This window comes from Lemur catta, chromosome 10 (assembly GCF_020740605.2).
Source record: "Lemur catta isolate mLemCat1 chromosome 10, mLemCat1.pri, whole genome shotgun sequence".
Lineage (NCBI taxonomy): Eukaryota > Metazoa > Chordata > Mammalia > Primates > Lemuridae > Lemur > Lemur catta.
The window spans coordinates 74,238,984-74,265,254 of NC_059137.1; the positions used below are offsets into that span (position 1 = coordinate 74,238,984).

The following is a 26,271-nucleotide window of genomic DNA, read 5'->3' on the forward strand; positions in this document are numbered from 1 at the left end:
TATGCACTGGTGGCAGTATTATCACCAAATAATGGCATCAGGTTAACTCATCTTATTGTTTATTAACTTTCTAAGGAATCAGTGGCTTGTGGTAACATGGTTTGATGTAGGAGAGGTTGGCTGAAATCAAAGATCCCCTGATAAGCATGCAGTGACACCCCTATGACCATCTTCATAGAGCATTCATTAAGTGCCAGCAACCTGCACAGGGTACGTCTGCTTCCCAGTTGGGGCCATTTCTTCAGTCTTGGTAAGGTGTTATGAAAGCACTTGTATATCGGAAGAATGTCCTAAAGTGAATAACATACACGGATTGGGGCCTCAAAGGATTTGGTCCAATTTTCTAATTTTCATATTAGGTGTGAACACGGGGAACCTTTCATTTAAAATATATATATTTTTTTTCTCATGATACGGAATGAGCCATCAGAGAGTATAATACTGTTCCATGTTCCTCGGTTGACTGATTGGCTTGTTTTATGTGATCATGTGTTTTGGTGACACTTAGCTGTTTGGTGAGATCCGTATGGTAGCCTCATGGCCTCATTGACCTCAGGAAATAAAAGATGATTCTCAGGAGGTGGAACTTTTTTCCCTGCAGGCTTGAATGTGGGCCACCATCCAAAGGCAGCAATATCAATCCTTATCTGCATGTGTCTCAACAAATTAATGTGTATTTGAGGAACTAACTCATTTCTTGGACTTACGGTTAGGTAGTGATTAGATCATTACTGGAGCCAAGCTCTAAAGTACTTTGATTGTATAGAGCTGCATTGTCCAATATAGTAGTGGCTATGTAGATTTAAATTAAAACTAAGATAAAATTAAAAATTCAGTTTTTCAGTCACTGTAGCCACATTTCAAGTACTCAGTATCCACCCATAAGTGGCTAGTGGCTGCCATGTTATTAGCATAAATGTAGAACATTTCCAACATTGCCAAAAGTTCTCTTAAGCAGCACTGAGATTATAGACCTTGTTGGACATACCAGTGAATGATGCTCTGCCCCCATGTAAGTGCGAGTGAAGAAAGCAAGGCCCAGTGGTCAGCAGGAAAGACTTGGGCAGCATTTCCCAAAGTGTGTTGTTAAGAATTTTAGTACCATGTTCTACAGCTAAAATTGTTTGGGAAGCCACGTATATATATTTACCTTCTCTAAGCTTTGCAGCTCTAAGAAGTCCTGCAATTTACTGAGTGTTTGCCAAATTAAACCCTATGGCTTTTTTATATTGTTGTTTTTGTGTTTGCTTTTTAAGTAATGTCTAATTTCTTGTGGGACTAACATTTCTTGAAATATTGTTTAGGAAAGGCTGACTTAGGGGATTTGGGATAAATTTAAAGTTGATTTGTGCCAATAAACTTTAATAGAGTGGCTGAAAAAGTCTTAGTAGGATTTTAGCTTGACTTACCAGAAATGGAGTGACACTTTTACTTGAATTTGACATGGGATATTGTGTTTTGGACACATTGTGCATGACCAGGAGAGTAGCCAGAAGGATGAGTGGCCTAGAGCCAGTGACACAGAGAAATTATTGAATGACCTGAGGGTACTTAACCTGGAAGGGAGGAAAATTGGAAACACAGCTTCTGCCATTTTCAAATACTTGAAGTGTTAGTTTATGGAGGAAAATTCAGAGATAAAACTGGGTCCAGTGGGAAGAAGTTACAGGGAGGTAGATTTTAACTTAGCATTAGGGCTTATTATCCCAAAATGGAAAAAGTTTGACAATGAGGTAGTGATTTCCTTTTTCACAGGAGGTGATCAAACAGACTGATGAGTTAGAGTGTGAGAAGAGAGATTTGTGTTTGCCATTGGATAGAGTAGTGACCTTTGGCCTGTGGTTGGTACTGCAGTTCCACCATCCCAATCCCTCAGCCCAGACAGCATTTAGAAATCTGTATGCATGTGGAAATAGGAAGAGTCTTTTGTTTGTTGGTTGGTTGTTAACAGTGCCTTGGGTCCTACTGGCATTGGATCTGCACAGGCCCTTTCCAGTTCAGAATTTCTCTGAGTGGTTTTTTATGTACATATGGCTAATGGTACCTATTAGTGAGGTGGGTATTTGGTCCAAGTTCAGGCTAAAGTATCTTTCACCCTAGAATATTGCAGCCCTCTAACTGTTCTCCCTTTAAGATGGTTTACCATGCAGCCATCCAACTTCTTACTGTTCCCAGATCCATCTTACTAAAATGCAGAACTGATAATACTCAGCTGCTTAAAAATTTTTAATAATGCCTCATTTCCTACCAGGATAAAGTCCAAATTTGCATGTCATACGAAGCCCTTCACTGTTTGGCCTCCTCCTGCCTTGCCAGATTTCATTTCCCACTAATACATGGTTCTATAGAGTATTCCCATGCCATACTCACTCATGTGTCTTCATGTTTCTGCCTTTGTTGTTCTTTTTGTAAATAGTACTTCTACTTTAAAGTGTTTTTTTGGGCCAGGTGTGGTGGCTTATGCCTGTAATCCTAGCACTTTGGGAGGCCAAGGCAGGAGGACTGCTTGAGGCCGGGAGTTTGAGACCAGCCTGAGCAACATAGTGAGACCCCATGTCTACAAAAAATAGAAAAATTAGCCTGGCATAGTCCCAGCTATTCAGGAGCCTCAGGGAGAAGGATCACTTGAGCCCCAGGAGTTTGAAGTTACGGTGAGCTATGATGATGCCACTGTACTCTAGCCCCACCAACAGACCAAGACCCTGTCTCAAAAGAAAAAAAAAATAGTTTTTTTGTTGGTATGTCTTACTGTACTCAAAAAGACCTTACAAAATCCTATCCTGCCTGTCCCTACTATGTACCCTACCTGCTCTCCTCTTTTAGCCACATAGACATTTTTTTCTCCCTCCATAGAGGCAAGCTCTTTCTCCTTCACGGACCTTATCCAATCTCTTTCCTCTGCCTGGAATTCTTTTCTCCTCATTTTTCATCCACAGAACTCCTAAAAATCCTTCAGATCTCAGTTGTCAGGTCAATTTCCTTAGCGAATCTTCCCTTGCCCCCAAGATTAGATTCAGATATTTCTCTGATAAATGATCACGAAACATCCTGTAATTTTCTTATGGAACTTATTCTCCAGTTTGTAATTAAGGAGACTTTTAAGTATTATTAATTTACTGTTTTTCTTGAACTCTATGAGATCAGGGACTATGTCCCTTCTTGTTCCTTGCTCTAACCTCAGTGCCTATCTACCAGAGTGCTTGGTGCACAGTAGGTGCTTAATAAATATTTGAATGAATGAATTAAAAAGACTTCCCCTGATGCTCCAGGAAGTGTGCTGATGATTTCCTCCTAAAACCTCTCCTAGTATTTCATGTTCTATATTCCTGTGTTATAAGATGTGCTTTATGTCTGTGAGAAGCCAGAGTCATCCCATCTTGTCTTTGTATCTCCATGTGTTCGGGACATTAATTCATGTTGTTCGGTATTGGAATCCTAGTTCATTTTTTATTTCTATCTTTGCTACTTACTACTTCACTACCCTTATCAATAGGGGGAGTCTTTTTTTTTTAATTCTACGTTGTAATATAGTTTTTTAATTACTATTTTATATTAGAAGTACCATATGTATTGCCATGCCCTAACGTATTGGCATGGCCGATATTGTCATCATAATCCCTTCCGAGAAACATACATTAAACACTTATTGTACTTATTAGTGATTTACTAAGGTCTATTTCTCAGCAGGCTTTGTTTGACTTACCATGAGCTTATATTGTTTTGATCTCTTTCTTGTAGAAAAAAATATTTTGAATACTTTTCCTGAACAAATGCCAAAAATTGATGATGATGAAAGTAAGTAGGCAGGTGATTTAACGTATAGAATTTCATTTTAGTGGCTTTTTTCCCCAACCATGCTTGCATTTCTTAAATCACAGTATTTTTTAAAAGTCATTTTTATTGAGATATAATTTACACACCATAAAATTCACTCATTTTAAGAGTAGAGTCCAATAATTTTCAGTAAATTTATAGAGTTGTGCAACCATCACCATAATCTAGTTTTTTTTTAAATTTGTTTTTATGTTTTAATGGGGTATTTTTTTTGTTTCTTCCAACTTCCAGTTAGAGACCCCCTCTCTCACTCCTTCTCTTGGCTTATTAATATGTCCTTAGTGGCATTTTGTTTGGTGGTGCTGGTGGAATATTCGAACAGGGTGCTAGATCTGAGTTAGCAGCCTGAGCAGTCAGATAGGTGCCGGCACTACTGCCTTCTGCAGCTGGGCTGGGCCTGGGTGGCGGCCACCACTCTGGGTACAGTGGCAGAGGAGTAAGCAGGAAGTGGGAGAGGAAATGCGATGTAGGTAGAGTGGGAAGAGAGGACACACAGGGAAGGGGAGAGAAGACACACATAATGGGAAAGCTCTCATAGTTCTAACAAGATGTAAAAAACTTGCTGTATTTTCTGAGTCAGAGAGCTTATTTGTGAAAATCTGAAAATGGAAAAAAAATGCCTTCTGCCTCCTGGATCAGTTTATGAGAGTACTTGGGGCTTCCTCGAGTGTTCATTTTTCTTTTTTGTGATCTTTTGCCCCTTCTTCCTGTTTGAGTTTTAATTTTCACACCTTGCCTGCTCTGTGGTGTCAATGTTACTATGTGACTGAGTGAACAATATTAGGGCGTTTCTGTTGCTTTCAGAGCACACAGGGGAGGAGGTGTTGTTTGCCTTACGGAGCTTCTGTTCAAAAGGTCCTGAAACAGCAAATGATTCATGGGTTGTAAGCAGAAATAGGGAAGTAGAATTCTGAACTTGAGGTAAAGTTCAGATGCTGTTTTAGCCCATGGCCATTACCATCAAAAAGGAGAAACTGAATCATGACTTCCATTGTCATTTTATCTTTTTAGCAACAGTTTCTTCAGGAGCATCTGATGTCAGAGTTATGGCTCACTGGTGTGTGTTTCTAGTTTTCTCAAAAAAAAAAAAAAAAAAAAAGCACTAATTTTAATGCCAAGTCAGAAGGATATCCCCACCACCTAAGGTATCTTTGCTTATTTTAGCAATTGGAATATATTTTGTGAAATGAGTGTTGAACAATCTTCATGGTAGAAAGGCCTTAAGTAGATGTATTTTCTATATCTCTGTCTCATGGAACTGCTCTTTGAATACTTAATATAAAGTAGATAATATTTCAGTAACATGGAACTATTTCAGTAGTATGGAGAAAGAGCAGAGTAAGAGCTTAGAAACTTTTGTTGAATGACTGCATGAGTGAATGAATGATATGCATGTTGGATGTGAGTACATGTGGTCCTTTGTTTCAGTTTTTTGGAAGTTTTGAGCAGCCATTGTTGAGTATTGGAAAGTAAAAGGTGGAAAGTCCCATAAAAATTTCTGTCCATAATCTCACTTTGAGTATAAAATAAATCCCAGAGTTCTACATGTTCTCTTTTTCTGTTTTCCAAGTACTGCCGTTTTACTATTCTGAGAATCAGATTGTTCTTGAATCTAAACACGAGCTCTGTGTTTGTCACATGGTAAATGCTCAGTAAACACTTTACATGGTCAGGCTAGCTTTAGGGGAGTTTAAAGTTACTATTACTGGCTATTTTATTGACTATGCCTTTCTGTTGCTTCTCGTGTTTCACAATCTCTTAGGATTTTTACTTTGTTCAGAGAAAGAGAGAAATGAATTATTTCACTTTAAAAAATATTTTAGTAAGGAGTAAGAATGGATGGAGAGATCTAGAAACAGACTTTGGGATTGTTTCTTAAGCCCCTGTTTTGAAAAAAATAAATTAAAAGTATATAGTTTAATGCTCAAAGTCTACTAAAAGCTTCAAATGCAGTGATCTATTATGTGACCTTTTTTTTCTGTTAATCATAGGCACAAAATACACATTACCATTAGGAAACCATGTGTGAAAATACCACACTGTAGATAGCTAATTTAAAGCAATTCATTTCCCACATCATCTCCTCACTCTCCCTACAGTGCTCAGAGGTGGAAATAGCAGTCACCCTGATTAATCTCAGTAACTGTGTATTTGACGGTTTTGGAATGGGGACTGGGTGGTTCAAGGGGAGTTCCACAGTTAACTGGTAGCTCATTGTATGTATTAAGCAGTATGATAATTGAGCTTCATATTCACTTTAAATAATGAAGAAAGTTAGCTAAATTTTTCTGCTGAGATCAGCTAAATAAGACTCTTCCAGCCACGCGGGAGTGCTTTTGTCACAGCACCGTCACTTTGGTTCTTCATTCACTAAACCTAGTTGAAAGAAGCCCAGAGAGACCTGTTTTAAACCAAATTTGAGTCTATAGATGCTAGAGTGTTCAAGTGTATTTAGTTGGGAATAATATTTACATTTTTGGGGGTACTTGTATATGCACTTGTGTATGTCCAGATATAAATGAGTGCTCCCTTGCGGAGACTTTGTGCTACTTAATTTTTCTAATATTACAAAAATTACTAATGTCAGTTCTTGCTCATTCTTCTTAGAACTGAATCATGGTGGATGGGGGGATTTTCTTGTACTATTCATCCTAGTTTTTCTAAAGAAAAATAACTCATAGGTTTTAGGTTGTCTGTTGCATTTAAAAGAAGTACCTGAAGTCCTTAACCTTGAGTTGTACATTTTTGATCTCTTAAATTATGTGGCCCTTCATGACAGGAATTAAAACATGAACACTTTGCACATTTTCAGAACAAACGTAAGAGTTCTTTCTGTCCTTCCAGGGTCTGCTCTCACAAATATCAGGAGAAAATTTAAAAATAAGTACTTCTAGGAAATAATTTCAAAAAACTTCTATGTAGATGGCAAAGAGAAAAGGGGGCAGACACAAAGAAAGCAGGTGGGATGGGTTGTGTTTTCTTTGTTAGTATTAGTGGAAGATGTTTGGTTAAAGTGCACCATGACTTAAAAATGAAATTTAAGCTTTTGTAGGGAAACATCCTTCATGGGGTGTTGGTGCCTGCAGTTGGATGCCCAGTTACTCCTCAGTGTTGTGGACCCAAATGACCACCTGCACAGGGGTGGGGAACCTGTGGCCTTCTGATTGCAAGAGTGTTCTTTTCTAAGCACCAAAGGAGGCAAAGAAAAGCTTCATCTTTCTGCACACCCCTTTTAATAAAAGGGTTTCTCCTGGAAAATTTGGATTCAGTCGAAAGGCCGCACTGAAGGACCTAGAAGGCCACATGTGGCCTTAAGACCGTGGGTTCCCCACCCCTGCCTGGGACTTGTATTTGGAAATCTGGAGACCCACTCATACTGTTTTGCATGTAACTAAAGTTAGAGGACATGTTAGGAAAAGCTGTTCTTGACTGAGTAGAAAACAAATAATTGTATTCTGTTTCTGATCTTCATTTATAGCACCAGCAACAAGTGGTGCAGGCTGTGGAACGGGCCAAGCAGGTGACCATGGCAGAGCTGAACGCCATCATTGGGGTACGTGGCCTTTCCATTTTAGCTCTGATCTTAGTGTTTGTCATCAGCTCTCTCGCTCTCTCTTTTTAAATTTTGTTCCACCAAAGGGACAAAAAGCATTAGATGCCCAAAAAGTGAAATTAAGCACTTTGCCTTCAATTCTGTGAAATTTGATGGCTGCCTCAGAAACTTTGGATCACACTCTCACCAATTTAAGTTGATGTGTTCTTGAAAACTCTCCCCTAAGGAGGCTGAATAGCTCTTTTTCATAATATTTCTTTCCTTTGCAGTCAGCTTCTGTTGCTAACCTAGGCCAGAAAAAAAGGTAACAGATTGCCCTGATGTTAAAATGACCTGATTTTTTTTTTATCTTTCCTGAAATGATTATATAGAGTATCTACCATTTTTAGTGAAATGTGTATTTTCACATCTCCCCTGCTACTAACTCTTCCTCCCCTGTGATGAATGGTTCTTATGGGTTAGTGTCCATTTGAAGTAGAAATAATAGATGAACTGTACTTCCTTGAAAAACCAGTGGCCCAGTTAGAAAATCCTTCCTGGCAGTAGTGGCATTGATGTTGTAGAGACATCCTGTTGGAATTCATGGGTTTGGGCAGTCGCTCCAACTCCACTTACACATTTGTCCTCTCAGTTAAAGGTAACATGTAATAAAATAGCACACTAAAACAGAAATAATAAAGGCAAGAAATTTTAGTTGTGAAGAACACAGTATTCACCTCTTTATGCAGATAATTTAAGCAGTTCCTTAGGTTATTCTAGTGAAGACACTACAACTGTACATTCCTCTTTCTGCCCCCTCCCAAATACTTTTGTGTATAAGTTATACACAAAAGTCTTTTCCCTTTTTTCTCTCAGTGTGTCAAACACACTTTGAAATGCTGATTATTTCATTTACTTTCATTAAAATTCAAATTGCTGAGTGAAGATGCGGATAAGGGTTGCCTGATAATCAATCTGAAGTGAAGATATTGCTTCAATTATGCCTCTGTCTTTTAACAAGGAAATCAGAACTCTGAGATCACTGCCGATAGTGAGGGCGCTATAGTCTGATTGTAGCTTGTTTTTTAACAGGCTGTTTGGAGCTCTATTTTGTGTCCCTCTGACCACAAGAAAAAAACTGGCAGTAAATTAGCAGATGTAACAAATGGAAAAGACTAACCTTTATTTCCTCCAAAGTGCCCCTTTGAAAAAAGAAGCTGAATCAGAACACGCCATGCAGAATCATGAGTAACATCTGTTGTATATTTTTTGTTCTGAGCCGGGATATGGGTGATACTAGAGATGGATACATTTGACAGTTAGTTTTTATTTCCTAAAACTCCAGAAAATAGTAGTATATTAAGTTTTTAAAAGTTGAGAAAGCTTTAATTTAAAGTTAAGTATATACGTGTACACCAGCAGTGCTTGCTTGAAGTATGCACATGTACAGCATGTGCATGTGTTGTATTCACATCGGGACTGTATGTATATTTTTGTTACCAAACCTCCCATGGTACATTTGTCACCCACTATTCTGTCTGATGTTTACGGAGAGAATGTGCAGAGTGATGTCTAATAGGAGTGCTTGATGGGTCATTTCTAGCTTAGTTTGTGTTTTGTATGAACAGCTAAAATGCAGATAGCCATCCTACCTTATGTCTAATTGGCAGCCTTTCCTAGGAAAACAGAATGGTTTTTTTTTTTTCTTTTCTTTTCGGAGTCTTTTAGTGACTCTCTGTACAGTGGCAAAATTAAGCTTAAATAAAAAACATATTGTTTTGTGTTGGATATAGTCTGAAAAATATGAGGGAAGATCTAAAATCAGAACAAGTTCCCTTCCTGTCATCACATCAAGAATATTTTTAATACTGTTTTATATCTATTTCATTTCCATATAATTTGTTTTGAATGGGATGGCAGATTGCTTTTTCTCAGGAAAACGATGATTTATTAGACTGAGCTGAGTTACTGAGAGACATATTATGTATGTATGGATTTAATTATTAAAATAAAGCTTATTTAATTTTGTGGCCTAAAAACTTATTTGAAGAACTAACTTAATAGAGCTGCTGCTGTCAAAGCAGCATGTGCTGTAGTTGGTGGATCTGGTGGGAGATCCAAACTGTATCTGAGCAGAAAATGGAGTCAGAGTCACATACTCTGACTATTCTGAAGAATAGGAATTGCAGAAATAGGAAAACCAACCCAAAACTTTTAGAGAACCACAAACCAAGTGAGAAGGAAAGAGCCCAATTACAACTCCCTTGAGTGTTTGCTCCTGAGCTTCTCTTTGTCTTTTTCCATCCAAGTAGTGCCTTGTGTTCAGTTTTTGGAGTTGTAACATTGTGGCGTTTTAAATGTACCATCTATTCTGTGTCCCGCTTGGACATGGCTGTGTTGGGAGGTGGTGGTATTTTGAACTGCTACCAAAAATGATGAGGGGTTAGTTTAAGATTTTTTTACTTGATTTTTAGAATGTAGTTGGCAGTGATTTTCTGCACTGAGGGAATAACAGTTTTCCTCTGAGAGCCAAAAACCCATCTAAGCCCCTACAGACCTTCATTTATTTATCACTACATAATGTATCTGTTTTATATGTATGCGCACCATCCAGACAAGAGCAGTGTTCCCAGATTTAATGAAATCTGATGAAGCACCTTTTTAACTCTGCAATATTATTCTACCTTCATTGGTAAATGAGCCAAACCAGTGATCCATGCAGTTTAAATGCAAAATGCTGAAGTGAGCCCGAAACCTGGAGAGGCGGCTGTTCTCCTGACAATAAGCTAGTTGTGTTTAATGGAATGAAACACAGTTATAATGATTTCTTTCACAGGTCATGTTCAGTTTAAAACTGTTGATAGATTGAAATAAGTTAAATATCATTTATCTTTTATTTATAAGGAAGAAAACCAGGAAGATTCATGTGTTGTTTTCTATAGTTAATATTTTGTGTTTTGTTTTGAATTGGTGGTGTTTCACATTTCCTTGATGTTTTCCCCAATTCCCCCAAATGGGCTGGGGGAATGTTATGTATCTAGTTTGATTTTGTCATGTGTTCTACTAGCCACTGTGTTTTTAAATTAGAATCTCTGCAAGATCACACTGTTGGAACAACACACAAATTGTAGTTTTAAATCAGTAATATGATCTAATTAGAAATGATGTTTTCATTTCCTGTATTATTAAATTGAGTCATCTGACTATCTTAAAATGCTTTTTAAATCCATTACACTATATAATCAGTGCATGCTGTGTGAATGTGGTTATGCTTAATAAAGGAGGCAAACTTGGAACCTCTTAAGAATTTCACCAAAGAAACTACCATTAAGAAAAAAAGTTTTGTCAGTGTGAATATTGGAAAAGAAAATGTTTGGCTTGTAAAAATAGAAAATATGGTTCCTTTGGAAACCCCCCAACCTACTTTCTAAAGCTGACTCTTTGAGGAGGAAAGATGATAGAAATGTATGCATTTTTTTTTTTTAAAAAGCACCCCCCCAAAAAACCCCTTAAGAAACAGGTATACCATGGTGTTGTCGAAAAATGCAGTTTAGCACAAGAAATGCTGAACTTCAATTTTTAGCAGTGACATTTTAATGATAGGAAGTCTGCAAAATTATTTGCCATCAATTGTGAAGGCAATAACAAGCCTTGGTGGTTTTTCACACTCTCTGTGTTAAGTGCTTTCAGAATGACAGCGTAAACTGTGTTAGAGAACTCCAAGGAAGTAAAACTGATTAAAATGTTCATGCTTGAATGGTGCTGATGGAATAGTTCATTTGGACTTTCTCTACCTCCTGCAGCTCAAGCTGAAATATTAAAATTCAGTGGATTTAAATCTCTTTCCTCTCAGCTCAGGAAAAAAACATTACATTTTAATAGGTTTTAAACCCATAATTCATTGGTTTGGAGCAGCACTATTAAATCTATTTAAATATTACTTGTATTACTAAGAAAATGATTTAAATGACTTTGCCTTTACCATTCTATGTGTTTGAGTTAGTTTAAAAAAAAAAAAAAGACAATACCTTCAGGGTTTTTCCCCCTCTGTTAACGTTTTGTTTGTTGTCCTTGTCATGTGCTTGAACCTTAAATTATATATATATATTCCAGATTGACATTCTGGCAGAGGGTCTTGCAGTGTGACTGTTGTAAAATGTATGTCCTTCCTTTTCCATTGTAAATTTTAAAACTGCAATTTTAAGTTTCAAAGGCATTTGGATGAGCCATTTGGGTAATTTCCTTTGTCTTCATTATTAGCCACTAGGCAAAACCTAAAGGATATAAATATGTTGATATATATAAAAACAAGCATGTGTGCTTTCCCCTCCCTTACCAAGTATACGATGTGCACTACTGTGGACGTATGGCTTCCAGTAACACAAAACTGGAAATAAATACTTAACTTTTTAACAAAAGCAAAATTATATTAAATATCCAAGAGCCATATTTTCATCTCTAATAAAGGACTTTCCAAAAATATGGTGAATTTTGTGGAAGTTCTGCTATTATCTTTTTTTGGGCATAGCTGTCCCCTCAGTGCTTGAAGCAGTGTTGTCTTTGTTGGGCCCACCTTGTACCCCTCAGTCCCTTTCTCTCTAGCACTTGCCACTACAGCATGTGTCCCGTGGCTTGACAGCACTTTCCCTCAGCCACACTGCAGTGAAGTGCTTGCTTCCCCTCCTCCTTCCCCTCATGCTTTGTGGAAGGCCTTTGCGGGAGCCCTCCTTTCACTTAAGTATGCACAGCCTGGAAGAGTGAGGGGACTACAGTGTCCTTGGGTAACCCTGACCCCACAAAGAAACAGAATCAGTGGACTGCTCCCTGCTTGTCTCGTGGGTGGATGGTTTTGGAGTGCTTTCTACACTACTCCATAGAGGGTCCCAGCAGGATGGAGCTTCAGCTGCCCGCTGTAGGAATGTATCTGACATAAGGTATGTAGATGGGAATACATCCTTGTTTGAGTTTCCCTCCTTCCCTGATTCACTTTCCCTAGGCCCATACTCCTGTTCTGAGATCATTTCAAGATTACCTGCAGCCAAGCCCTGTCCCTCCACTTTTCTGGGGGAACTAAGACAGAAGATTTTATTTAGTAGGCCTCAAGCTCTTTTAAGGGGGCTTTACAGTGTAGATAGGTAATTGTAGTCACATGTTACAATCATGGCTTGTTTTCTGATGTGAGTTCTGTGCATAAAACATATTCTTTAACAGCTCAGGTTTTACAACTCAGCTTTTACGTTATTTTTTAAATAAATACTTTTTAATAAACTTACAGGTGAGCTTCTCTTTTTCTACTTTTCCCAACTGATTACTATTGGTATTTTCTAAATGTATGTAAAATGGAATGAAACAAAAAAAGAGCTATGAAATAGATTTGTGTTTTATTAGATTGTTATTTCAGCTTTGTTACCGCCTTCACTGAACAGTGTGCCTAGAGCTCAAAGGCTTTATGAAATATGCTGGCCACTGGCTGTATCACATGCACAGCTTTCGCCATGGGGGTTGGGGAAAAAGGCTGGCTTGAAGGCATACCCTGGCTTTGGCATGTAGGGCTTTGCTCACCTGCTCTCAGGTGTGATGGCCCGAAAGCAGTTTTACGTCACATCTGTCTCTGTCTTACATTGGTATAGCTGCCCTTCACCCTTTAAAAAAAGAAAGATTCATTTATTGTGAAGCAGGGAACTATGTTATTGAGTGATGTAGTCATAATCTAATCTTTCTGCTACAGTTTGATGAGGCACTAAGAAGAGACAGTAATTTCCCTTCTCATAACAAAGACTCATATAGTTAAGTATTTCTCAGCTCTGCCTCCACTTTAGAGCTCCCCGAAAGATACTGGGTAAGGAACAGGATTTCTTATTTTTGTTTGTGGTGTGCAGTCATTTAATTTGTATTACAAAGCTTCTCTGAAAGAAATTTGTAGTAGCCAGTCAATTCACTCCTCCCCCAAACTGATGCTAACCTGAAGTACCACTGTTTTTCTTTGTGTTTGGAGAGGTGCTGTCCTTCCTGCCTTTCACCCAGTGAATGCACTTCCATAGCTGTAGAGTTGAGTACATAGTGTTAACAGAGTTAGAGATGTGTCTGGGTGAATGTATCTGACGTAACTTAAGGGATGTAGAGGTTGGTTTCCACTGAGGAGAAAGTGGCTTCCCAGATCTGTTGTGTGTTTAGCTCAGCTGGCTGAGCCTGTGCAAGGGTCCGGGGAACTGTTAACACGGAAAAGCAGGTTCCACTCAAAGTGGCTTTCAAGCTTGCAGATCTAGATTTCCAGATTGTTAACCTCTTTTTATCTTTTTTTTGGCTTCCACTTTTGTAATTCTCTGATGACTTCTTCCCAGTAGTGCTCCTATAAGCAGCATCTCCAACTTGTATTTAGTCAGAGACCTTTTTCCTTGTACAAAAAGAAAGGGAAGAAGGAGGCATGGGCTGTCAGAGAGGCAGGCTCTCTCCAAACAGGCAACTGAAGGGTTAATGACTGCACCTGACTGTCAAGCCCTTAGGTGAAGTTTTAAGGATTTTTGTGTGTTTCTCAAAGCTCCCTAGGACATCAGTTTGGGAATCCTTCTACCCAGGAATATATTTTTGATCTTAAGTGTTCTCCTAAGGACCTTTGTGAAAAGGTTAGAACCCTTTAGTGCATAGGAAGAATGATTTACTGATTATATTTACTCATTCATTCATTCAGCAAATACTTGAGTACTTTCACCGAATCCTATTAAATGGGAACATTTTAGTTTTATTTTGAATGATATTTAAAAATTTTTCTGAAATGTATTCTGAAATGATCCCCAAGTTACATATAAATTATCTTATTAAGGTTTTGGTAGTCATAATCTTTCTGATTTTACATTTTACTATATATAATCAACTTTTAATCATCACATTTTAATTTCAATAAAACTTTACTTTCCAAGGATGATAGGATAAAGAGAAACAGTTAATAGAAAGAAAACATGATAAAAATGAAAGTACATACATTTACAAATGTGTTTTTTTATATTTGTAGATATACTTTCATATATCTGGAATTAGGAATCCAGAAATACACATTCATTATTGATGTTCTGTATTTCTTTAAGTCAGATTTATTGAGGTATAATTTACATAAAGTAAAATTTATGCTTTCCTAGTGTGCCATTCTTTGAGTTTTGACAACCGTATATAGTTGTGTAACTGCCACCACAATCAAAATACAGAATTAGTTCTCCCCCAGTCTCAATTTCCTTTTCCTCTTTGGAGTCAATTATTAGTCCTACCTCAGCCTCTGGCAACCACTGAAAATGTTTTTTCTCCCAAAGTGAGCCTTTTTGAGAATATCATATAAATAGAATTACATTTTATGTAGCTTCTTGGCCTTTCTTCTTTCATTTAGCATAAGGCATTTGATATTCATCCATGTGGTTGTCCATATCAGTAGTTAGATTCTTTGTTTCACTAAATGATATACTGTATTGTTTGAACACACCAATTTGTTTATGCATTCACTCCTTGAAGGACAGTTGGGTTATCTCCAGTTTGGGGTTAATGTGAATAAAGCCACAAAAAATATTCACCTACAGGTTTTTTTTAAGTGACTGTAAGTTATATATATTTCTTTTGGGTGATTACCTAGAAGTGGGACTGCTGAGTATATGGTAACTATATGTTTAGTTTCCAAACATAATGTTTTTCAAAGCAACCATACTATTTTGCAGTCTCGCTAACATGTATGAGAGGACATCCTGACCGGCACTTGGAATTGTAGGTTTTGGGAGTTCTTTTAGCCATTCTAATGGGTGCATGGTGGTATTCGTTGTGTTTTTATGCATTTTTGTAACAAATAAGGATGTTAAGTGTCTTCATGCTTATTTGCCATCTCTATATCTTCGTAGGGAAAGTGTTTAAATCTTTGCCTTTTTTTTTCCTAGAGTCAGTTTTTTATTGAGTTTTGAGAATTCTTTAATATCCCAGATATTAGTCCTTTATGTATTTTGAAAATATATTTTCACAATCTGTAGTTTAATGCTGATGAAGTTCAATTTATGAATTATTTTCCTTTATAGATATTACTTTTTGGTGTTGTCTCTAAGTAATCTTTGCCTAAGGAAAGATAGATTTTCCCCTTGGTTTTTTGGTAGAAGTTTTACGTTTTAGGCCTATGATCAAATTTCATTTTTGTTTATATTGTGAGATATGGGTTGAGTTTCTTCTTTTTTTTTCTAAGTGTACATCCGTTCAGTTGTTCCAGCACTATTTGTTGAAAAGACTATCTTTTCTCCATTGAATGCCTTTGTGCCATTGTTGAAAATCAATTAACCATACATGTGTGGGTCTATTTCTAGACTCTGTCTGCTCCATTAAACTGTTCATCTCTTCTTTCCCCAATGCCACACTGTCTTGATTATTGTAGCTTTGATTATTAATATTCTCCGGTCCATTTTGCACTTGTTCTTTCCTGTTCTTATTTTTCCAGTACCCCTCAGAACTTTGGGTCTTTATTGCCAGTATCTTAAAGACTAGCTGATGGATGAGAGAAGGAATCTAAGATCAATATAAAAACTGTCTCTCATCAGAAATGGTGTCTAAGTTCTGGTGCCAAACTGTTCTCTCAAGGATGAGTGCATCTTCCATCTCCCTGTGGTCCAAAGCACTCCTTTAGTCTCCTGCAGCCTCCTCCTATAGGGCACCTTGTTTCTGTGTTTGTGTTTCTATACTTCATCCTGTACACAGCAGCTAGAGTGATCTTTTTCTAAATTATAAATTGGATTCTTTTGCTCCTCTGCTTAAAACCAGACCAGGCACGGTGTTGGGCGCCTATAATCCCAGCTACTTGGGAGGCTGAGGTGGGGGGATCACCTGAGCCCAAGAGCCCAAGGCCAGCCTGGGTAACATAGCAAGACCTCATTTCTAAAAAAATTTAGAAAAACAAAAAGCCTCACAAATTCTGATGGCTTCCCCTTTTGCTTAGGAAAAAAGCCTGAATTTCTAGCTGTGGCCTACAATACTCTTTGTGAGCTGACCCTTCGCCCATCTTTCTGACTTCACATACCACTCACACTCTTCATTCAACTGTCCTTCAGCCACATTGACCTCTCTCTTGTGTCCTTGGGTCACCCCAAGCATGTTCTCATCTGAGGGCTTGTGCACCAGTTCTGTCCTCTGGAGTGCCCTTCTGCTGTATCCTGATGTAGTCTTCCTTGCACTTCTCTTCAGAGTCTTGCTCAGATGTTATCTCCTGAGAAAAGACTTCCCAGACTGGCCCTCCCCCTTTTTATGCAGGGCTTCATCTAGTTCATTCTCTGTCCCATTAGTCTGTTTTATTTTCCTCATAGTACTTACCATTGATTTGTGTGTCACTTTCCCTTCACTAGCCAGTGAGATCAGGTTCACTTTTATAGCCATGGTACCTGGAACGATAGGTGGTAGCTCATCATTTTCAATAGATATTTGTACAATAAATATTCAGTAACTGTTCAATAATGTGCAGTAATTTGTTTATAATATTGTACAATAAATGTTTGTTAAATGAACCAATACTGTACTCTGAGCTATTTTCTCATTGGTTTTTTTTCCCCTATAGTTTTGAGCCAAGATGAGAGAAGGAAGCATGGACTGGTAGAAAATGCCCAGTCCTGGGTGTCACTTGTAGTGTGATCTTAGGAATTGCATTTGTTTTCCTCATCTGTAAAATGCAAGGCTGGTGCTAATACCCACTTTTAAAAGTACTACCTAGTCTAACATTGTATGATTTTGTAAGCCTGTTTGTTTTGATGATTATAGAATTTTTATTTTAAAACTTGGGATCCTTTTCTGTCACAGTTATTTTTCTAGATTTATCATATCCTAGGCATATATTCTTTTCCCTAAAAGAGTAACCACAAATAGCAAACGCTTGAGTATCCATGCTCTGTCAAGTACTGTGCTAAGCATTTATATGCATTATTTTGTTTAATCTTCACATCAACCCCCTGTAGAAGGAAATATTATTGTCCCAACTTTACAAAAAATGGAACCAAGGCTCTGAAGATAAGTAGTTTTCTGAAGGCCACACAGGAGGAAGTGGCAGAACTGGCATTCTGACTTCGACTGACATCAGAGCTCACACATTTAACCCTTATGCAACACTTGTCTCTTATTTGTTCTCTTGACTCCAGGTTCTTTTTTCTCATACACTAGGATCAATATTCTCTTTATCCTGAGATCCACTGATAGGATTGCCCAATGTTTAGTGTTCAGAACTTAGCACTGGGAGGAAAATGGAAATTATCTGTGTCTGATGCACATACTAATGTTATAATTCTAATTGGTTAGCCTAAATTGTCTGAATTATATTAGTTCCATAGATGAATTGGATACTCTGAATTGTACTATGTTTCTCTCTGTCTGCTATATCTTACTTTTATGTATAAGAACCAAAAGTTGTCATAAACACCACTACCAAGGCAGGTGTTTTAACCCTAGGTCCTTGGATCTTCTAGGATTTCATGCTTGGGTTTTGGGCTGTCCATTAGCTCCCTGAAGTGTTCGTAGAGTTGTGTGTGTGCTGGGAGTGGGAGTGGGCAATTGAGTATCTACAGTTTTTAGAGAAGAGAGTTTGTGGTCTTTCAGATTCAAAAAGTGTCCCATGACACAAACAAGTTTGAATCTATGGCTTATTGCCTATGTCTTACATGCGAGACCCCGTTTTGAAACAGTAAAATGTTTTGTGTGAGGCTTGTAGACAGAAAGCATTTGTCTGTAGCAGTATAAAGACACATTGCTGGATGGTTGTTCAGAAACCTGGAAATCATGAGTTTACAATGTATTTGCTTTTAAATATTGCCCATGGGGTTGTAGGTGGAGGTTTTCTTGATTAAGAACTGTTGGTGTTAAGCTCATTGCAGGGGGCATGACTCGGGCAGGAAGACAACAAAGGGCCCTTGCCAGGCCAGTAGCCCTTCAGAGGGGACATAAATAAGTTTGAATCCATGAGGATTATAATTATGTTGTAAAAAGTCCCATCTTTGAAATTATTTCATTGCTGTATAAGCTGCATACTTTTTCTCTGCTTCCATTTCTCCATTCTGAGAAAATTTATCCATCTTGTGAATAACAATTATTTTCATGGGATATAGTAATATTGCAAACTTAAAAAGTGATGTTGACCTAATAAGCAAGAATTAGATCTAGGCACCACACACAAACCTCTTAAGAAAAACAAAAAATGGCACATTCTGGAACGCTTTTTCCTGGCTAGTCTGTCCCTTGTGATTCTCGTGGTTTTTTTGTTTTTCTTAGTAGATTCCTTAAAAAAGGGGGAGAGTTTATCTTGGGCCACGTTGTCTTCTGTGACCAACAAGGATAGTGGCACTGTGGTCCCAGAGCAAAGTGGCAGTAATGTATATTTTTATTTCCCCAGGGTGTTTCTGGGTTGACTCAAAAGAAATTTGTAGACAAGATACAGGTCTGTACAAATTAATATCTAAGAGAAGAAACTGTTGATGGGAATAAAACAGTTTTAAGTTGCTATGTACTTGGATCGAAAGCTCAGAAGTTGTTTTTGGGTTTCTTTCAGCTAATAGCTTCAGATTGGCCTATGAGCAAAGATAGATGTTGAGACAGGCTTTGTTGGTTCTCTTTTATAGGCAGAGTCTGCCTTCTATGAAGGCTAAAACATTCCAGATGCTCTTTCCAGGCTTCCCTTTACAGATAAGCCATGGGCATGTGACCCTATCCAGGTCAATAAGATATAAGGAGATGTGTTTTTCTCCTTAACAGAAAGACCCATAGAGTTGTCCTCCTTTCTGCCTTTTAACATGATTGTGTGAGGATAGGAGGTAATGTGTGGAGCTTCAGCAGCTATCTTGTGATAGGGAAATGGAATGGGAACGAGGCCACAAGAATCAGAGAGAAATTGACCTAGAGTATTGATACGGCTAAGTTATCCATCCAACCCTGGACTTTGTGAGAAATAAAAATCCCTAATATTCAGGCCACTTTTATTTGGGTATTCTATACCTTGCAGAAGAACTATCTTAACTGACACACACATATATATATATATATATATATACATATACATATACATATACATATACATATACAGTCATGTGCCACATTATGATATTTCTATCAATGATAGACCAATATGCATATATAACAGTGGTCCCAGGAGATGGAAGTGGAAAATCTTTATCGCCTAGTGACACTGTAGCTATCATAACTTCATAGCACAATTACTTTTTTTAAGAAAATAAATTTAGCATAGCCTAAGTGTGTAGTGTTTCTAAAATCTGTGATAGTAGTGTTCAGTAATGTGCTAGGCCTTCACATTCACTCACCGCTGACTTAGCAACTTCCAGTCCTGCAAGCTTCAGTCATGGTAACTGCTGTATACAGGTGTACCATTTTTCATCTTTTATGCTATATTTTTACCTTTTCTGTGCTTAGAGATACAAATACTTACCAGTGTGTCACGGTTGCCTGTAGTAATTCAGTACAGTAACTTGCTGTACAGGTTTGTAGCCTAGGAGCAATAGGCTATACCCTATAGCCTAGGTACGTAGGAGACTGTACAGTCTAGGTTTGTGTAAGTACACCCTATGATGTTTGCACAGTGAGGAAATCGCATAATGATGCAATTCTCAGAACAGATTCTGTTGTGAAGTGATGCGTGACTATGTATGTATATATGTATTTGTTTATCTGTTAATACCATGGTGACTTTCCTTATATATATCAAAATATTGGAAATAATCTGAATACCCAGTATTTAGGGGACCACTTAAATGAACTCTGAATATCTACGCAATGGCATACTATGTAGCCATTACAAATGATATAGTCAAGGAGTTATTCAGCAATGTGGGGAAATATTCTTCATACATAGTAAATAAGTGGCAGCTAAACTACAAGATGGGTTGATGTTATTTTTGTTAAATGCTTACATATGCATTGAAAAAATAGTGGATAGACCCAGCAACATTGTATTAGTAGTTTTCTTTGGCTGGTAAGATTGTGCTTGACTTTTAATTTATTTCCACTCTGCTTTTCTTCATTGAACATACAACTTTTCTAATCTGGAAAAAAAAAAGTTATGAAATTGCATTATGTGGCCATTCCTCCTCTCTTCTGCCCTATCTGAGTAATGCTACAGCCATCTACCTAATACTTGAAGCCTAACTTTACAAGGTTCCTTGAATTTCTTCAGTTATTCTCACTCCCCCTTCTCCTTCCATAACCATGTCTTTTTAGTTCTGTCTCCAAAATATCGCTCAACTCTTACTTTTTGCAGGTTGTCCTGCCACAACCCTAATCCAAGTAATCATTCATTATTTTTTGGTTTGAACCCCTGCATTGCCTCCTAGCTGGTCTCCTGCCTTACATTCTTGCCATTCTCAGATCCAGTCTCCACACGGCATTTTAAACTGTAAAAAACTTAATTTTTAAAATATTCTAGCTAAAAAGACTCATTAGTCTTTATATGGGCCAGTAAAAAAGAATAAAGAACTCGGAAATTGATCCACTCATGCCAGGCTGTGCAAGCAGATCAGTGGGGAGAAAGTTGGACGCCAGGAAATATACGGGGGGGATAGTTGGTTATTGTTGTGGAAAAAATGAAATTGGATTCATACATCTCATCACATACAGAAGTTAATCCTACATGCCTAAAAAGACAGACAGAGCTTTAAAACTTTTAAACAAAACCAAACAGGAAGAATCTTTTTTTTTTTTTTTAATCTTGGTAAAGTAGGATTTCTTAAAAGGATCACAGAAAGCTCAAACCATAAGAAAAAGATTGATAGTATGTATTACTTAGTTGAAATAAAAAACATCTGTTTGTCAAAAAAACAAAGAAAACAAGACAAGCCAGAACCTGGGAGAAGATATTTGCAACACATAGAACCCAACAAGTGATTATGATCCAGAATGTATACCAGTTAAAAAGCAACTAAAAGATCAGCTTTTAAACAAAACCAAGAAACACCACCACAGCCTAGAGCTCTCCTTATTCTTAAATAAAAGTCAAAACCCTTTAGTATGCATGATCTGATTCCCAGAATACGCATATTCTACCTGACCTCCCCCTTGCTCCCTGGATTCCCACCAGGCTTCCTCTTTCTTCACAGTCACAGCAGTTGCCTTCCTCTTGCTTGTGATTCTCTTTCTCCTTGCAGCTCTCTGCAAGGTGCTCTCATTTGCATCCTTCAGGTCTCAATTCAAAGATCACCTGCCCAGAGGACCTGCCTCCTTTTATTCATATGATTGCTTACCTTTTATGGTATGATCTCCGTAGTTGAGAAAGGGTACTGGCAGGGCAGCAGGTACATTACTGGACCCTTTGAATGGGTGGTGGGGTTTGTGCTCCATTTCTTGGTGCTTAATGCTGTCTCCCACTGACTCTCACCTTTGATGCCACACATGAGGGTGTTGGCCTGCATCAGTGTTCTTCAAATTGTAGCTTAGGAGACTGATGAGTGTATAGTGAAATCAATTCAGTGGGCCATAGTCAATGCTTTTTTAATTAAAGAAAAGGTATAGAAGAGAATAGAAAGTATTAGAGTGTTTTTGCACACAGCAGTGTTTGGCATTGTTTATTAAGTTTTTTTCATTTACATGTATATTATGCATATACTCACATGCATGCACACACATGTATGACACATACATAAGGTGTGGTCAGAGTGTTGGAAAGCAACTCATCTAGATGACATCTGAGGTTCATTCCACCTCTAAACTTCTAAGATCAAATGCAGAGTTACTGAAGAACCTAAAGTAAATAGGCATTTTAAATGCTTTACTTTTTTAAATTTTTCTTTTTAATTTTAGAGACTGGGTCTTGCTATGTTGCCCAGGCTGTAGTGCAGTGGCTGTTTACAGGTGTGATCATAGTGCACTCACTACAGCTTCGACTCCTGGGCTTAAGCAATCCTCTTGCCTCAGCCTCCTCCCAAGTAGCTGGGACTATAGGCATGTTCCACCCCACCCCAGCTTTACTTTTTGTAAAGTACTCTGAAGTAACTAAAGAAAGCTTTCCTGATCACAGTCCCTTAGCTTGGTGACTTTAGTGACTCAAACTCACAAAATAGAAGCATTGGTATAAGATGTGTAAAGTCTCTAAAAATTTTCCTTATAGCTTAAATAAGCCTACAGGAAATTGTATTCTCATTAATTTGCTTAGAAGTGCCTTTTCTAGTAAACTTTAGACCAGTTCAAGGAACATGCTAACAGGATCACTAATGGAAAAGTTAATAGATTAGTTTTTTTGTAGTCTTTTTTCCCACCTTTTCTTGCCATCATTACTTCATGTGTTAAACTGTAAGTTAAGACAGTGGAACCTTTGGCACAGGTCTCCTGAGATTTGCTTGCTTTGCTTGTTAACTTGCCTTCCCCTGAAGACCAGTCCAGAGATCTTGAGGACTACAGAGATCTGTGATTTGTTTAGCCTGAGAAAATCCTTTCAGTGATAATCTTTCTTTAGTTGCTATAAATGCATCTTTCCCCTGAAGTAAATCTCATGTCATAAGTCATCAAGAATGAGTTACAGATAAGCTTAGCTTGAAAAGTTTCTTCCTTTGTTCTTTTTATTCTTGGTTCTTTCCATATATTCACTTAACCTTCAGCTTTTGCTGGAGATATTTATTAAAAGAAGAACTCCCATGTTTTGGCAAGAAGGGCACATCTTCTTTTCCCTACCCCTATAACTACAGGGAAGTCAAAGGAATAGTAAAACGCTGTATACTCATCACCTAGATTTACCAAATATCATTTTGTTATGCTTGCTTTCTATGTATACATGAATACAAATACACATGCACTTTGAGTGTGCTGAACGGTCTGAAAGTAAGAGGCAGTCATGATATTTCACCCCTTAATACTTCAGTGTGCATCATCTATCAACAAGGGCATCTTCATGTATAAGCACAATACCATGAACACATCCCTGTATCCAGTCCACAAAATGTCCTCAATAGCACTTTTTTCTTTGTAGCATTTTTCCTCCAATGCAGTATTCATATTCAAAAATTGCCTTTGTTACCATGTTTCTTATATTTTTTACTCTTCTTTTATCTACCCCAGTCCCCAAACCATTTTGCTTTATGGTGTTGGCATTTTGAGGATTCCAGGCCAGTTTTGTGGAAGATTCCATAATCTGGATTTGTCTGATTATTTCTGATTGTTCTCTCAAGTTTAGATTCAGGTTAAGTATTTTTAGTGGGAATACTACCTAGGTGGTGTAATGTTTCCAATCTAATCACATTATTGGTGAAGCTAGGTAGTCTCTGGAGCAATACTTTGACACTGTGAACAACCTATTCCCCAACAGCAACTATTTACCCAGGGGTTTTCAGTTGATATATTTAGAGTGGTGAACTGGTAAATTTTAAATTATTTGTTTCCTTTTAAATTGATGCTCTGTAAAGAGCTTTTCCTGTCTTCTACTCCCTCTTTGTCTCTCTCTGTATGAGAGTATGGACTTCTGATACCTCTTCCTAATAGCAGCGACCATTTATTGAATGCTGTTATATGCCAAGCATTGTGCAAAGGATTTTTTATGCACAATGTCATATAATTCTACCAGCAACCTTGGGAGGTAAATTTTATAACTGTTCTCACTTTTTACACGAAGAAAGGGAGACTCAGAAATGTTAAGTGACTGGCACTTGCTCATATAGGTGGTAAAGATTCTAGCCTGGTTGCTCAGATGCCGCTTCATTGTGATGTTTCCTGAATGTCACCCAGTATCTTCCTTCGCAGACTCAGACCAACCCACAGAAAGGAGCCAGGCCAGCAGGAATATTTATACAAAACAGTGTGGAGTGCCAAGGAGTGTGGATACCAGCCAGGTCTTGGGCCCTCCACTGTGCTTGCTATTCTATTTCAGAGTTTATTGCCTCTTCTTTCCTAGCTTCTCTCAAGGTCTGCTAGGTCTTCCCTTACTTCTCTCTTAGAATGTCGTCTCCTGGTTGGGTCAAGGCACACATGCCCAGTTCACACAGCTTAACTGGCTGGTGAAAGGGTAGGTTGTATACTTGGGAGCCAGCTGGCCCTGGCCTGTGGGCCGTTCCTTAGTCCTTGGCTCCAGAATACCCCATAGCTCCACCTGTTTTCTTGGGGTACCAAGGACTCTACTCCTGGAAACTTTAAAAAATGTGTTATAATTTACTATAGTCATTTTTTATGATACTGAAATTATCTTAAGTTTTGCTACTTGGGTCCCTTGGCTACTTGGGTTGGCTCATTGTCCTTTTGCACTACCCATTAGTCTAGATAATTTTCTTGCTTTTTAGCACTAGACGGAGCAGGCTCACCTTGCAGTTTGTTTTTTTTTAGAGACCAAGATATGGGCACTAACTGTGCTCATTGGTATTGGGATGTACTGCTTCTAAGGAAGATGCATGTTTTTTGAGGATTATTCTGCTGTTGAGAGCGTAGCAGAGGTCATGAACAAGACCTGCGGGGAGGTCATGAACAAGAAAACCTCTGCCTGGCTTTAAATTAGAGATGCCCAGAATTTCTAGGGACATGTGGGACCGCAGCTGTACCCTCACCAGCTCCTGCTTGGTCATTGATCAGTCAATCCCTGATCAACAAGCAGTTGGGGACCCTCCATTAAAAAGAATTCCTCTTTTTGCTGACAGAAAGACAACATTTCAAAAGACATTTCCTGTGAACTTGATTTTCTAGTCGTCCTTTTCTGCCCTTTGTGCCAAACTTGAAACCGCAAGGAAATAATTCTTTGTTGCAAAAAATCCAGTAAAAAGCTATTAAGAGAATTGAGACTGTGTCTACCCCCTCACTGCTGTATATTTTCAGACATAATTGCTATTTTTCAGAATTAAATTAATTATCTTAATGGAGTACTTGCCTAAGTTTAAAGTTCACTCCATTTTAATATTTACTTTCTTGAATGGCTCATCAAGGGAACAGAAAGAAGAAATAGTTTATTTTGTAATGTAGTTTGAGATAAAAGGTTTTGTTTGTTTGTTTTTGTTTTTTAAATAAAATAAGGCACCAGAAGATAATAATGACCTAGGAAGGTCAGTGAGAATAATTTTCTCCAATACATATTTTTCTTAGTTTTTCTCAGTTATGGTTATATGGAGTACATTTACTTTAATGTTTAATTGGTGGTACAGTCTGTGCCTTCTTAATTGATTATTTGGCTTGATTGTTCTTTGTGTGTTTTCTTTTCCCCATCTAAAGTCAATATTTTTTAACCTGCTAGTTTGTAGTTATCTAGAGTGGTGATTTATCTTAAATTGTTTTAGTAACAAATCTATGTTGAACTGTGTACTCTGAATATACATTTCCTTTCCTTTGGTCTTTAAAAAGCAAGAGGTTTTATGTTTCTTAGTGTGACTGTAAGATAAAGTAGTAAACCTTTGCAGGTTAATTGCTCTGTAATTAACACAGAGGGAGCAGAGTTCAGAGGACCATGTTAACCTATTGGGAAACACCTGCAAGCCTTCACCCTATTGTAGGGCAGTCCTTCAGATTATGCTACTCTCTGCTCCTTGAATAATATCTAGAGAAACCTTACACCTTTTCCAGGGAGTCCGCTTTGAGTTTTCCTCTGTTGATAAGAAGACTTAATAGATATCATTTTTTTATGAATTCTTGAATGTTATTTGAAACTTTATAAATTAAAGCTTTTTTTTGATGGAGAAAAGGGTGAAGTTCACCTTAGCCATTGGTGACTTACTGCTTTTATTTAAAGATGGTCTCTCATACGTTTTAATGACTAATCATTATCAGTTATAAGTATATCTACCACTCAAGTTCTAGGATAGTTCCTAAGGTGAAAACTTACAGAGACGCTTAAAAATATAGAAAGTGATCTGATTTATTAATGTAAACATTTTAAAAACCTACTATAGTATTTTATTATATCTGTCTTACATTTTTATCTTATGCCTTTTGGTGACTTATTTAATCTCATT

General features: G+C 37.7%; 1 protein-coding gene across 12 annotated transcripts in view; it reads left to right on the plus strand.

Annotated features, from left to right (window-relative positions):
- The window catches only part of TLE4 (TLE family member 4, transcriptional corepressor), a 147,284-nt gene that overhangs the window by 44,353 nt on the left and 76,660 nt on the right, over positions 1-26,271 (plus strand). For 8 of the 12 annotated variants that reach the window (XR_006737904.1, XM_045563466.1, XM_045563467.1 and 5 more), the window contains one exon: positions 7,313-7,387. The exons of the other annotated variants lie outside the window; for them this stretch is intronic. Coding sequence is in view for 7 of the 8 variants with exons in the window: in XM_045563466.1 (XP_045419422.1) it covers positions 7,313-7,387 (75 nt within the window). In the remaining variant the exon portion in view is untranslated. The remainder of the gene's footprint in view (positions 1-7,312; positions 7,388-26,271) is intronic. 12 annotated transcript variants of the gene reach the window in all.